This window comes from Pseudophryne corroboree, chromosome 6 (genome assembly GCF_028390025.1).
Source record: "Pseudophryne corroboree isolate aPseCor3 chromosome 6, aPseCor3.hap2, whole genome shotgun sequence".
In the NCBI taxonomy this organism is placed as follows: Eukaryota; Metazoa; Chordata; class Amphibia; order Anura; family Myobatrachidae; genus Pseudophryne; species Pseudophryne corroboree.
In genome coordinates, this window is record NC_086449.1 from 511793020 (window position 1) to 511806892 (window position 13873).

Here is a 13873-nt window from a genome sequence, read left to right on the forward strand (position 1 = left end):
ATACCCCAGTGCCAAATATCCCCTCCAGTGCCAGGTACACATATACCTCCAGTGCCAAATATGCCCCCTAGTGCCAGCTGCACATATACCCTCAGTGTCAAATATGCCCCTCCAGTTCCAGGTACACATATACCCCTAGTGCCAAATATGCCCCCTAGTGCCAGCTACACATATACCCTCAGTGTCAAATATGCCCCTCCAGTTCCAGGTACACATATACCCCTAGTGCCAAACATGCCCCCCCAGTGCCAGGTACAGATATACCCCCAGTGCCAAATATGTCCCCCCAGTGCCAGGTACACATATACCCCCAGTGCCAAACATGCCCCCCCAGTGCCAGGTGCAGATATACCCCCTGGTGCCAAATATGCCCCCCCCAGTGCCAGGTAAACATATAACCCCCAGTGCCAAATATGCCCCCTCAGTGCCAGGTACACCCCCCCCCCCCCGCTGCTGTGCATTTTTGGAAGGAGCTGGGGGGCACAGTACGCGCCTCTCCTGTGTGTCCCTCCTGTGTCTCCAGCGGCATGTCTGTCAAATGAAGTGCCAGTTCGTAAGCCAATCAGAGCTCACGAACCGGCACTGCATTTAACAGGCACGCCGCTGCCGCCGGAGACCCAGGACAGACACACAGGAGAGGCACACACTGTGCCCTCCATGTCCTTCCCAAAACAATCAGTGGCGGCGGCGGCACCCCCGCAGCCCTGCACCTCCAAGCGATCACAGTGGCTGCGGGGCCCTATTTACGCCATTGGTCCCGGGCGAATGCAGAGGATTATGGGACTTGTAGAAGATTGATGTATAGGAATCAGCTGCATTCGGTGACAGTGGATTGGACTTCTTTGTTATGTGTTGTAATCATTGTGGAGCTTATACCACATAGGGGGATATCCAATTACCAGTGAATTAACAACGGGACTTTATTTTTCATCCACTAGGGGTCACTGGAGTACTCTTGGGATATGGACGGCTTCCGCAGGAACAAGGCACTGAATAATTAAATTTAGAACTCTCCTCCCCTCCATATCCCAGAGTACCTCAGTGTTTTTCTTTTCTGTGCTCATAGTAGCGACAAGGCTTGTGTGGAGCTTATCCACACTACTTTTGAATATTTTTATTTTTATTTTTACTACAATTTCAACATCCCTTCCACCCTTCCAATAGGCGTGGGTCCGGGATAGTGGAAGCTGCTACAAGCAGCTGTGGCGTGTCAGGCCTCTCTAAAAGAGCTCCCTCACAGCCACGTGCAGGACTACCTGCAGGAAAGGCTGGACGGAGCTTACAGAAGAAGCCCCGTCATATCCCCTCACCACAGGCGTCCAGGTATGTTGGGGACAGGGCGGTCAGCTCACGCTGCCGCCCGCTGTGTGGGGACAATGTTGTGAAGTGCCGAGCCGCCCACCGCCGCTTCCAGGACACCGCCGCTATGTGAGCGCCCGCCACTGCTACCTGGTACCTCCGCTATGTGCTGCCTCCCGCCGCTCACAGAGCCGCACCGTCCGCATTCACCATACATAGCCGCCGCTCCACAGCTCTATGCAGCGCGCTCCCCGGCTCCCGCTACCGCTCCCCGGCTCCCTCTACCTCAGCTCCCCGCATGTAAGCCCCGGCTCCGTGTAATAGACAGTGGTACACGGAGCAAGGGGGGGGAGCACACACACAAGGTGGGAAAAGTGTGCCCATAGCAGCAGCAGAACGCTGCATGGGTTTTTAGATAGATAGGCTATTAAGCCTTTTTTAACAGGATTATTCACTGGTTATATCTGTTTGGAAAAGTTATAATCTGCACTTTGTTTTATACTGTAAGCATGGGGGGGGGGGCATTTTAACCATGCTTCCTGTTTCTTCCTGTTGTGATTCCAGAACATTCCTGTACTACATCTCTACTCCACCGAAGGCACAGGGGTGTTAGTGGGAATTTGGGATCAGATTTCATATAGACTGGCGTGCACTGCCCTTGGCCAGATATATATATATATATATATATATATATATATATAGAGACACCTTAGTACTATTTTGCTGAGTCGTGCAAGCTGTCTGTCTTTGTATTTTGTGTTGTCTGTCTGCATAATGAGTAAGGCACCAGCAAAAACAAAAAAGCAGTTTCACTGCCATGTCTGTAAGAGTGTGTTACCGTATGGATCTAACACATGTACAGTATGTTTTGTGGATTCAGCTACGAATACAAGTTCGGCTCCGGTTTCACAGCCGGTTTCATCCCCGGACCCTCCATGGGCTATGCTATCAAATGTCCTGGCTGGATTGCAATTAGAATTGGCCGCCGCTCGACAAGAGCGGGAAGCGTCAAGATCTGAGTCTAGGGTGAGACCACTAGAACTACCGGATGGGGTCTCAGCCTTACCAAAAGTCCAAGTCCACTTTGGGTAGAACCAGAGCCGGCCATAGGCATAGGCAAACAAGGCAATTGCCTAGGGCATTTGATATGCGTAGGGGCATCAGCAGCTTTTGCTGATTAAAATGATATGTGGCATGCCTATATTCTGTGTGTAGCATTTCATATGCAAATACAGCCAGTCTCACACAGTATATAGGCATGCTGCATATCATTTTAATCAGCAGAAGCAGCTTGTGCATACTAGCCACATAGCAGTGCAAATAAGATGCATTTTCATAAAAAAAGGTTCCTGACGTTAGCATTGAGGCAAGAATTATGAGGACACATCTGTATCCAATCAGAGGCAGAGGTCACAGTGTTAGCGGCAGTGTGAGTGCTGTGTGCACGTGAGTTGGTTGGTTGTGCAGTAATGTTCGGAATATGTGTAAGGATCATTACGTGTGTCATGTAAAAATGCATTAATAATGTGCAGCAAATATGTAGGGGGCACAATGTGTGTCATTATGTGTATAAGGGCATTATTAATGTGCGGCATATGTGTAAGGGACATTATGTATAAAAGGGCATTAATAAAGGTTGTCATAATGTGTAAGGCACATTATGTTTATAAGGACATTAATAATGTGTCTCATATGTGTAAGGGGCATTACGGTGCGGAATTATGTGTATAAATGCATTACTAATGTGTGTCATTATGTGTATAAGGTGCTCTACTATGTGGCATTGCATATAGAAAGAGCACTACTGTGTCGTCTAATGTGAATAAAGAGCAATAGGGCGTGGTGTAATGTGAATAAGGAGCAATTTAGTGTGATAAATGTGAATAAGGGGCTCTACTGTGAGGAGTAACGTTTATAAGGTAAAGTGATACTACTGTGGGATGTAATGTGAATTATGGACACTGTCGCATGATCAAATGTGAATAAAGTTGCAGTACTGTGTGGCGTAATTTGAATTGGGGTTACTATTGTGTGGCCATGCCCCATGCCAGCAAAAACACACCCCTTTTTGGGCTGTGCGCCAAATGTGCAAACTGTTCCCATTTAAAATATAGGGGATACAAACACCAAAATAAGGAATGGTTATGGGTGAGGGGTGATGGTGCTGGGAAAAAGGTGCAAGGTCAGAGGTGGAACCAGCAGTGGTGCTAGGGGGCACCATCCAAAATGTTGCCAAGGGCATCATATTGGTTAGGGCCGGCTCTGGGTAGAACGGATACATTTCATTTGTCTTATGATTTACCAGTTCTGCTATGTTGCATTCTGACGATTCTATGCCACACCTATTTGCGCAAGATGACGGTGAGGAGGGCGAAGTAGACCAGCAGTCAGATAGTGACGATTTTGACAGCCCGGGCATTGATAATCTCATCAGAACGGTGCGTCAGTCTCTGAAGTTTACAGAAACTGAGGAGCCTCTGACAAATGATGAAGTCGTCTTTATTAAACGACAGAGAACTCCAATGTGTTTTCCTGTTTCAGAATCTCTTAATAAGATCTTACTAGAAACGCGAAAGAATCCGGATAAACGGTTTTCTATACCTCGCAGATTTAAGTCTAGTTACCCGTTTCCAGAGTCTGTGACAGCTACATGGGAGAATCCGCCATTGGTGGATTCATCTGTGTCTAAACTTACAAAATAATTAACCATACCAGTACCAACTGTTACTACGCTTAAAGACCCTTCGGACCGTAAAATAGAAGTTATGCTAAAGTCCATGTTTATAGCAGCAGGAGTGTTGATTAGACCTGGGTTGGTTGGCATTTGGGTAACTAAGGCGCTAATGGTATGGATAACAGAACTCAAGTCTGCCCTATGTGATGATCACCTTATACTTCTCGCTGATCAAATCTGGGAAGCTGCTGATTATCTATGTACAGCTTCTACTGACGTCTGTCAGCTCACTTCTCGCCTTTCATCGTTGCTAGTTACAGCACAACGAGCACTCTGGCTGCGTTCTTGGCAAGCGGAGGTGGAGGTCAAAAGAGGTATAGAGGCGTTACCTTACGGTGGTGAGAAGTTGTTTGGTCCTGAATTGGACAAATGGATTTCTGAGGCCACGGGAGGAAAGTCTGTTTTCTTACCATTGCCTCCAACAGTACCTAGACGGAGATACTCTGGACCTGCGTTCAAATCCTTTAGACCTCAGTCCTTTCGCGTGCGTGGCAGAGGAACAGCCACGCCTGGTAGACGAGGTCGAGGACGTGGTTTCCAACAAACCAACACCAGTCGTCTGGACGCTAAGGTCACCGACAAGCCAGTGGCATGACGGGCCCCCAGCCCATCTCGGATCTCCAATTGTGGGAGCACGCCTTCAGACGTTCCAGTTGGCGTAGCTCCAGACGTCCACAGATGGGTGGATCCGCAATTTAGTGTTATAAGGTTATAAAATAGAGTTCGACTGTCTCCCGCCACTGCGGTTTTTCAAGACAGGACTGCCTGTGTCGGACGACAAGAGGGCGGTACTGCAAATTGCCATTCAGTCTCTGCTGGATGCAGCAGTTTTGATTCTGGTCCCTGTACACCAACAATGTCAGGGTTATTATTCCAGTCTGTTTGTGGTACCAAAGCCGGATGGCTCGTTCAGGCCAATATTGAACTTAAAGGGTCTCAATCAGTACGTCACTTACTACAGATTCAAGATGGAATCTCTGCGGTCAGTAATTGCAGGTTTAGAGCCACAGGAATAAATGATTGCACTGGATCTCAAGGATGCGTACTTACACATTCCGATTTGGCCACCTCATCAGAGGTTTTTGCGGTTTGCAATACGGCAGAACCATTACCAGTTTCAGGATCTACCGTTTGGCCTCTCATCAGCGCCTCGGGTATTCACCAAGGTGATGTCTGTGATGATAGCTCATCTCAGATCCCTGGGAGTGATAATAGTTCCGTACTTGGACAATTTGCTCATCAAAGCTCCGTCTCAACAGATGCTCCTCCAACATGCATTGCTAATGTACAATGTACTGGTTCAGCACGGTTGGATTGTCAACTTCAAGAAATCACATCTGATTCCGTCTCAACGACTTCAATTCCTAGGTATGATTCTCGATACGGTAAATCAAAGAATTTACCTACCAGAACAGAAAGTACAGGTCATTTGTCATCTGGTACAATTAGTGCTCAAGCCATGCACAGCCTCGGTACATTTGTGCATTCGCCTCTTAGGCACAATGGTGGCGGCTTTCGAAGCGCTTCAGTTCGGGAGATTTCACTCACGTCCTTTTCAACTGGATGTGCTCGCACAGTGGTCGGGCTCGCATCTGCAGATTCACCACAGGGTGAGGTTGTCGCCACGGGCCAGAGTGTCTCTACTCTGGTGGCTCAATGTACACAATCTAACCGCAGGGAAACGGTTCGGTGCCTGGAATTGGATAATTCTAACGACGGACGCGAGTCTCAGAGGTTGGGGAGCTGTAGTTCAAAATTGTCAGCTCCAGGGTCTCTGGGCGGATCACGAAAGATTTCTGTCTATAAATGTCCTGGAACTCCGGGCAATTTACAATGCGCTACGACAAGCAGTGCACATGCTTCGGTCTCAGACTGTTCAGGTGCAGTCAGAAAATGTGACGGCGGTCGCATACATCAACAAACAAGGAGGAACGAGCAGCCGCATGGCAATGCGGGAAGTAGCTCGAATCCTTAATCGGGCCGAGCATCACCAAGTGATATTGTCGGCAGTGTTCATTCCGGGAGTGAACAACTGGGAGGCGGATTATCTCAGCCGTCGGGATTTTCATCCAGGAGAATGGGCATTAAATCCAGAAGTGTTTCACATGTTGGTCCAGAGGTGGGTTTACCGTCAAGTGGACCTGATGGCATCTCGTCACAATCACCAAACGCCCCAGTATCACTCCAGAATGTGAGATCCAAAGGCAGTGGCGGTGGATGCTCTCACCATCGCGTGGCCGTACAGCCTCGTGCATCTGTTTCCACCATTTCCGCTGCTCCCTCTGTTGCTAAAACGGATCAAAAGAGAGTCCGTCACAGTCATACTAGTGGCGCCTCATTGGCCTCGGAGAGCTTGGTTCTCGGATCTCCGCGGACTACTCGCAGACGATCCTTGGCCGCTCCCACTACGTACGGACCTGTTACAACAGGGTCCGTTCCTTTACCCCGATTTGGTGCAGCTGCTTTTGACGGGGTGGCTGTTGAGACCGCCCTCTTAATAAGAGAGGGCATTCCAGAATTGGTTATACCAACCATGTTACGAGCTAGGAAGCCGATTACGGCAGCTCATTATTATAGAATTTGGCGTGCCTATATAGCTTGGTGTGAAGATCGGAAGTTTCCGACATCATCTTTCAAGTTATCCTGTCTTTTGTTATTTCTACAGACGGGGGTTAGATGGAGGACTGCGTTTATCTACACTAAAGGTGCAGGCATCTGCATTGTCAATTTACTTTCAAAGACGATTGGCTCTATTGCCATCGGTACATACTTTTCTGCAAGGTGTCCTCAGAGTACAGCCTCCATTCATTCCACCTACAGCGCCATGGGACTTGAATCTGGTTTTCGATTTCTTACAGTCTTCATATTTTGAACCCTTACAACAAGTGGATATTAAGTTTCTCACTTGGAAAACAATTTTTCTCCTAGCCTTAGCTTCGGCAAGGCGTGTTTCAGATTTGGGTGCCTTGTCATGCAAGCCACCGTATTTGGTGTTTCATGATGACAGAGCGGAACTTCGGACGAATCCCGCTTTCTTACCAAAGGTAGTGTCATCTTTTCACATCAATCAACCAATAGTAGTTCCTGTGTTGACAGGAAATTCTGGAACCTACAGTTCGTAAGACGGATACGTTGTTTGTTCTCTATGATGCTGCCAAGATGGGTTGGCCAGCTTCTAAGCAGACCTTATCCAGATGGATTAAACTGACCATTCGTCAGGCTTATCTTCATGCTAGGTTACAGCCGCCTACATCAGTAACAGCTCATTCCACACGTTCTGTGGGAACATCGAGGGCAGCTGGTCGTGGGGCTTCTATGACGCAGCTTTGCCGTGCGGCTACATGGTCATCAGTGCACATGTTTGTGCGCTTTTACAAGTTTGATACGTTTGCGGCATCAGCATCTGGCTTTGACCGCCTAGTGTTACAGGTGCCAAACTGCTCTCTAGCCCATGGGGGAAGCTTTGGTACGTCCCAAGAGTACTCCAGTGACCCCTAGTGGATGAAAAAGAAAATAGGATTTTGGTACTTACCAGGTAAATCCTTTTCTTTGAATCCATAGGGGGCACTGGACGCCCACCCAGAGCAGTTTTCTGGTTTGTGGTAAGTTCAGGGGATCTTATGGTAACACATTCTCACCGACTGGTTCAAAGTTTCAAGTTCTAGCGGTTATAGTGCCAACTGTTTAGTTGTCAGTCACATTATGTGTCAACTTTATTGTTGTCCGTTATGTTATATGTACTTCTCCATTGTCAACCTCTCTATAGCTCCTGTTCGGCTCAGTAAAAAACACTGAGGTACTCTGGGATATGGAGGGGAGGAGAGTTCTAAATTTAATAATTCAGTGCCTTGTTCCTGCGGAAGTCGTCCATATCCCAAGAGTACTCCAGTGCCCCCTATGGATTCAAAGAAAAGGATTTACCTGGTAAGTACCAAAATCCTATTTTTTTCCGATGTTTCACCAATTTTGTTTTACAGGCTATCCAATATGGATCATCATAAAAAAAAGTTGACCTCCGAAAACACACAGGTTCAGTGAAACCTGTGTGTTTTCTGTAGAAATAGTCCCATTTTCACATAAAAACAGTGCTGTTTCCAGGGATTTGGTTTGGCTGCCTGAGGCAGGCAAAACAAATCCCTGATAGCCACGGCAACGGGCAGTTTCCCTTGCCTGTCGCAGCCGCCTATGAGCCAGCACTTGGCAATTAACCCCATTGGGGAAGCTGGTGCAGTGCCATGACCCAAATCCCCCATCTTCCCCCACCCCCGGTCACATGTGGAATGGTCATGTGACCAGAGGGAGCCAGAACTGCAGCGCTGCACTGGGAGCTGTCAGGAGCCAGCACCCGGAGCAGCATCAGGTAACCCCTGATAGCCCCCGGTGGGACAATTAGCCCTGGAAAATTACTGGGGCTAATTGGATATCCCCCATAGTGTTTTGGACCTTGAGAAAGACCCCAGTAGAGGTGGAAACACATTGGTCATTGGTTTGGGTGGTGAATCCCTGTGGCGTTACAGTAAAGAGACCCGACATATACCAGCTACTTGAGGAGCAGTATGAGAACACGCGATTGATGCTGTACTGAATGTGATTAGAACTGCCAAATAACACTTCCTACTGAAACCCGGTAATTGTTTTCTGACCTGCCTTATGTGGATTTCTGCCGCTGTGTGGAACTTTTTATTCATACACTTATGTATTATTGTGTTATGCATTTATTAAACAGTAGTTCACTATAAATATTTATCTCCTTCCATTTTGAGTGCACATTGTAAAGCAAAGGAGGAGTGTGTCATTGAATAATGGATCCTTCTCTGCATATGAGGATGGTGAAAATGATAGGCTGGCACTGGTTAAATAAAAATATTTTTTGTGTCACATTGTATTTGGTGAAGGATGAGAAAACCTTCTCTGATTTTTGCTGACTGTGACTGCTTGCCTTGTGCACCTAACACTCAATTTCTATATCATACTTCAAGTATGTTGCTCTATCCTCTGTCTGTGGGTTTATTGTATTTTGAGATTGGTTATGTGCCATCTTTTTGTAAATGTGAATAATTGGTAAAGTTAAGAAAATATTTTTGACATCCTCTTCCTCTGGAATATAAACAACTACCAAATCTAAGTAGATTTCCAGTCAGCAGATGCTTGCAAAGCTTAGCAGAACCTGAAATCAATTGTTAGGGCTGAGAAATACAGTGCAGGTATATACTGTAATGCCTACCCACCTGCCCACACATCCTCTGTTTAGGCAAAGGATCAATTCTTAACTACAGAGAGAAGACCAACATTTATGGCTATTACAACTCTATAGATGGGATGTATCAAGTTTTACATATGGTATGCAATGCATCCCACCCCCATTGCATGCTACCTATCATTTAATAATAACAGTATGCATGAATACTTACAGTACGTCCTGGGACAGTCCTTCTGACAAGAGCTGTCCTTTGCAATGAACAGACTTCTTGATTTATGACTCAGGAGTTTTATTTGTTTATGTGCAAACTACAATGCCTCTCTGGGGAACTGTCACAAAAATAAGCCCATAGGCTCATATAGATGACATTGTCTAGCAAGCAGAAGCTCTGGAAAGTTATTTCCGATATCCACCACAGACCACTTTATTATATATGGATAACCATAGATACTGTGGTAAACCTCAGAAAATTACCATTTTCTGGGGTATTACCAATTTTTCATTTTATTGATAAATCCCACCCTGTATCTTCAAATATACCAAATCAAATCCAAGCCTGTACATAGATGATACTAGATGGAGTCACAGAAAAAATAACAATTTCTATTTCCTTATTGTGGAGTACATACAAATAGATATGGCACTCCATTGTACACTAGGGTGACACATTTGCAGCCCAAACCATGTAGATTCTAAAGGACTAGTACTACAATTTAAAATGAAAAAAAAAAAGTCTGATAATTTAAACTCATGACATATAATATACTGTGTTTCAAGCATGACTAATACTAGACCCAGTACAGCAAGTAGTTTATGTTTATTTTGCTAACTATCACAGGATCTCATGCCTGTGCCCATTAATAACAGGAGGGGACCCTAACACAGAGGGTGGAATTCAAATGATATATCATGCCCAATCTCCTTTCTATAGTGGTCCTTGTTTTTGCGCATATCGCACCCAAGGTAATCAGGTTTACCTGCGTAAAGGGTTAGGACACTTCGCTACCCCATGGGTAGTGAGCTGAAATGATTATACAGCACACCCATCAGCAGAAACAGAACAGGTGTGGAAGGGGGTGAAAAGAATTTAATACCACCCTTATTATCTATGTTTTCTTGTGAACTACAAGTCTTCATTCAACCCCCAATATTTGGCTTTTTTGTATTGTGTATGTCCTACAATCTGTGTATAAGTATGCATGTCATTTTAATTTGTAATCTGCCAGATCTTTCAAGATTGTTATGATTTCCTATACAGTTAACGTTAAATGTATAATCTATTATACACTTTTGGGGCTTTTTGTTTTTAAAGTGCTTCATCCTTCCATTTTCATAGTAATGTACAGTATATAACACAGAAAACACAGTAGACTTGTGTCTAAATCCAGGGTAATACAAATAAATTATTCTACCTTTGATAGATACAATATATGTCCAAAATCCACATAAGAAAGCCATAAAGACAAAACCATGTGTTTAGTAAAGTATGTAGAATGATAAGTCAACAAATGGAATCTTTAGAAACCCTTGTATACTCTAGTAACAGTTCCACTATAGCTCCTTTAGATGTTCAAACACTGAGAAGTTTGGTGGTGTGGAGATTTACTACATTTAAAAGTGTCTACAATGCACTTTGTACTGCATCAACATTGTAGACACACAACAATAAAATAATAGTAAACTTTTATGACCATAAACATATGCTATAACTAACTACAATTCAAGTGTTTTTCTCTTGCTTTTCAAAGACCAAATATGCCTTGAGGCTATGAATTTATGTCAGCATTTCACAGTTATATATTTCATTCTTACATTTTGTAATTCTTTAATGATACATTTAAAAAGTTAATAAACTGCTTTGTTGACCAATTTCTGACTTTTTCATTTATTTGTACTCTTCGTACAATTGGGATATATTTATTTGTCACTAAAATATATTTCTATGACATTCTTTCACTGTAGAAAGAGTCTACAGAAATAGCTAAACTTAAATTATGTATGTTTTTTTTATGTGACTAAAACCAAGGTCTTAACTTGTACATAGTAGAAAATAGTTTATCTTTTACACTGAATATACTGTATTCTTCGGTTCGGTCCAGCAATTTATCTAGAGGATAAAGTGCTCGGCTTGCAGCATGCCAGGGAAGAAAATCCTTTTCTTCAGAAAGGTATTTTATAATCTCCAGGGGAATATTTTGTGTCAGATATCCAGCTCTGAAAAATTAAAGAAAGGAATGTTAAATATGATCTGTTGGAAAACTTTCTTTGAAGTAATTTTTTGAGGACCAAAAGAGTTTAAGTGAAGAGATCTTAAAAGACAAGTCAAATATTGGAACAATTTAGGTAAAGCTGATCTGAGGAATCATCCAGCGCATTAAAAGAACAATATCAGATACCCTCTCATGCATTTGTATAATGCAAATTGATGATATGTACTTAACTCCTTTAATATTTTTTATATGATAATTTCACTTTTTTCTTCTTGTTGACATTCATTTTCTTTTAACACCTACACCAAAAGTCTGAACTTCACCAGGAGACTAGCAATTGACAAACTGTTGCAAAGGGCATAATAGCATTCTGGTACTTATCCATTTGTCAGGGTATGCATGGGTCCTCCTGTTGCGTGTGGCCGGCTGTGCCTGTCCCTGTCCCTGCTTTTTGCCATTGCTCAATGCACTTTATGTGATTTTTTTTGTCATGTTGAAAGCTATATAAAAGCTATATATTGGATGCTACTGGCTTTTTTGGTGTCTCTCTCTCTCTCTCTCTCTATATATATATATATATATATATATATATATATATATATTAAAGATAACAGTGCAATTGTAAAATATCAAAATATAAGTTTGAATTAGTTAACTTTAAATGGAACAAACTAATGCAACAAGTCATTCGAAGATTAACCAGAAGGAATATGGAGGTGAGATAGGCTTCAGATCTAGACAAAAGAAATCACGGTTTACTAGATAGAGTATGATTCAGAAGCTTCTGGCAGTGCTATGTCTTCAAGTGAGTGTGAACCTAGTACAATCCATACAGCCTTCAAAGCTTAAAGCCCAATTTAGGGGTATTGACAAGACCATGAGGAGACCTTCCAACAAACCAACCAGAAGAGGTGGCAGTGGGTTTGGCAAATAAAAAAGCACACAAAAACGTACAGTACAGTAGTGATTAACCTATCATCTAAAACACAAATTTTGGATTAGTTAAGTATTTTAAACAAAGGGCTTTCATTCGTTCCCACAAATTAACCACATATGTTTCAGAAAAAATTGATGTGTATCGCCTAAACTGTCAATTGCACCTTATGGAGCACTTCAGCCCTGAATCAGAATTACCCACAAAAGATCTGCCCATGCTGAAAAAAATCTAACTTATACCCTATACAGTATCTACAAATTCATATATTAAGAATTTCACAACAATGTTGAATATAGAAATTGAGAAAACCCTGCATGAAAATTCAAAAACCCACCCAAATTTCACAAAATGAGAAAGAGCAGCAGTGAAGGATTTATCCAAATCAAAGCAAATAATAATTCATCCAGCAGACAAAGGAGGACGGATCACAGTCCCAGATATCACTGACTACAAAAATGAATCTTAATCTCAGTTTTCTGATACTAATGTACAGTACAGATGGGTCCACTTTTATCTTGGCCTTTAATATGATTAACTGAGACTGAGCAGTCAGACTTAATCCCCTGCTGTATTGTTCGCTATATTGTATTGCAGCTGAGAACAATAGATGAAGGGTTTATGTAAATAAACCATGGTGTGCCTAGGCGCAGTAAAGAGGCCAAGATAACCGTGGATCTATCAGTATATACACAATTAAATGAGGACCCAGCAAACATTTTTAAAAGAAAATTGATGACGTATTGGACCAGGCAGCTTCGAATAACATAATCTCTAAAAAAGTAGCTGACAGCCTGAATAGGACTGTTTGATTACACCAATAATCTATACCCTGCCAAAATTACATTAAAAAAAAACAATGGGAAGGCCAATTATATCGGCAAGAGGATCACTTCTGTACAACATCTCCAAATACTTGGACCATTTTTTACAACCAGTGGTTCAGGCTGAACATTCCTTCTTAAAGGATGCAACACTGTTTATATGCAAATTACAACAATGGTGCCTGCAAAGATGTGGATTTGTACAATAAATGTGGTAAACATTTATACAAATATTCCACTCAAACTGGATTACAAGCCACTCAATGTCTGCTTACCAATAATAGTTGTTACAAATGATTGGATATTGATTTTTCCATTAAATTATTAGAGCTTACATTATATAGAAACTACTTTATATTTTGATGGCCACTTCTATATCCAAAGACAAGGTTGTGCTATGGATTCATGCATGGCACCAAGCTTTACCAATGCATTTATGTTTGAAGTGGAAAGAGAGAGTTTTTTCAATACCAAATCAAACCCAGGTAATCCTTGGTTACACCAGATATATTGATGATGCCCTCCTCCTCTGGTCTGGGGATAGCTGTGACTATCAGCATGATGCAAGAAATTAATAGAGAGCCCGGTGGAATTTACCTATGGAGCAAATCCATTTCATTGATATACAAATGCATATTACGGATCACCTTATCTCAATAAAACTTTATTGTA

The 13873-nt window shown here is 43.0% G+C and overlaps 1 protein-coding gene across 1 annotated transcript in view; it reads right to left on the reverse strand.

Moving 5' to 3' along the window:
* TRHDE (thyrotropin releasing hormone degrading enzyme) overlaps positions 1-13873 on the reverse strand; it is a 992175-nt gene that overhangs the window by 134604 nt on the left and 843698 nt on the right. Inside the window, exon 13 of the mRNA XM_063927453.1 lies at positions 11300-11447. Coding sequence (XP_063783523.1) covers positions 11300-11447 — 148 coding nt within the window. The remainder of the gene's footprint in view (positions 1-11299; positions 11448-13873) is intronic.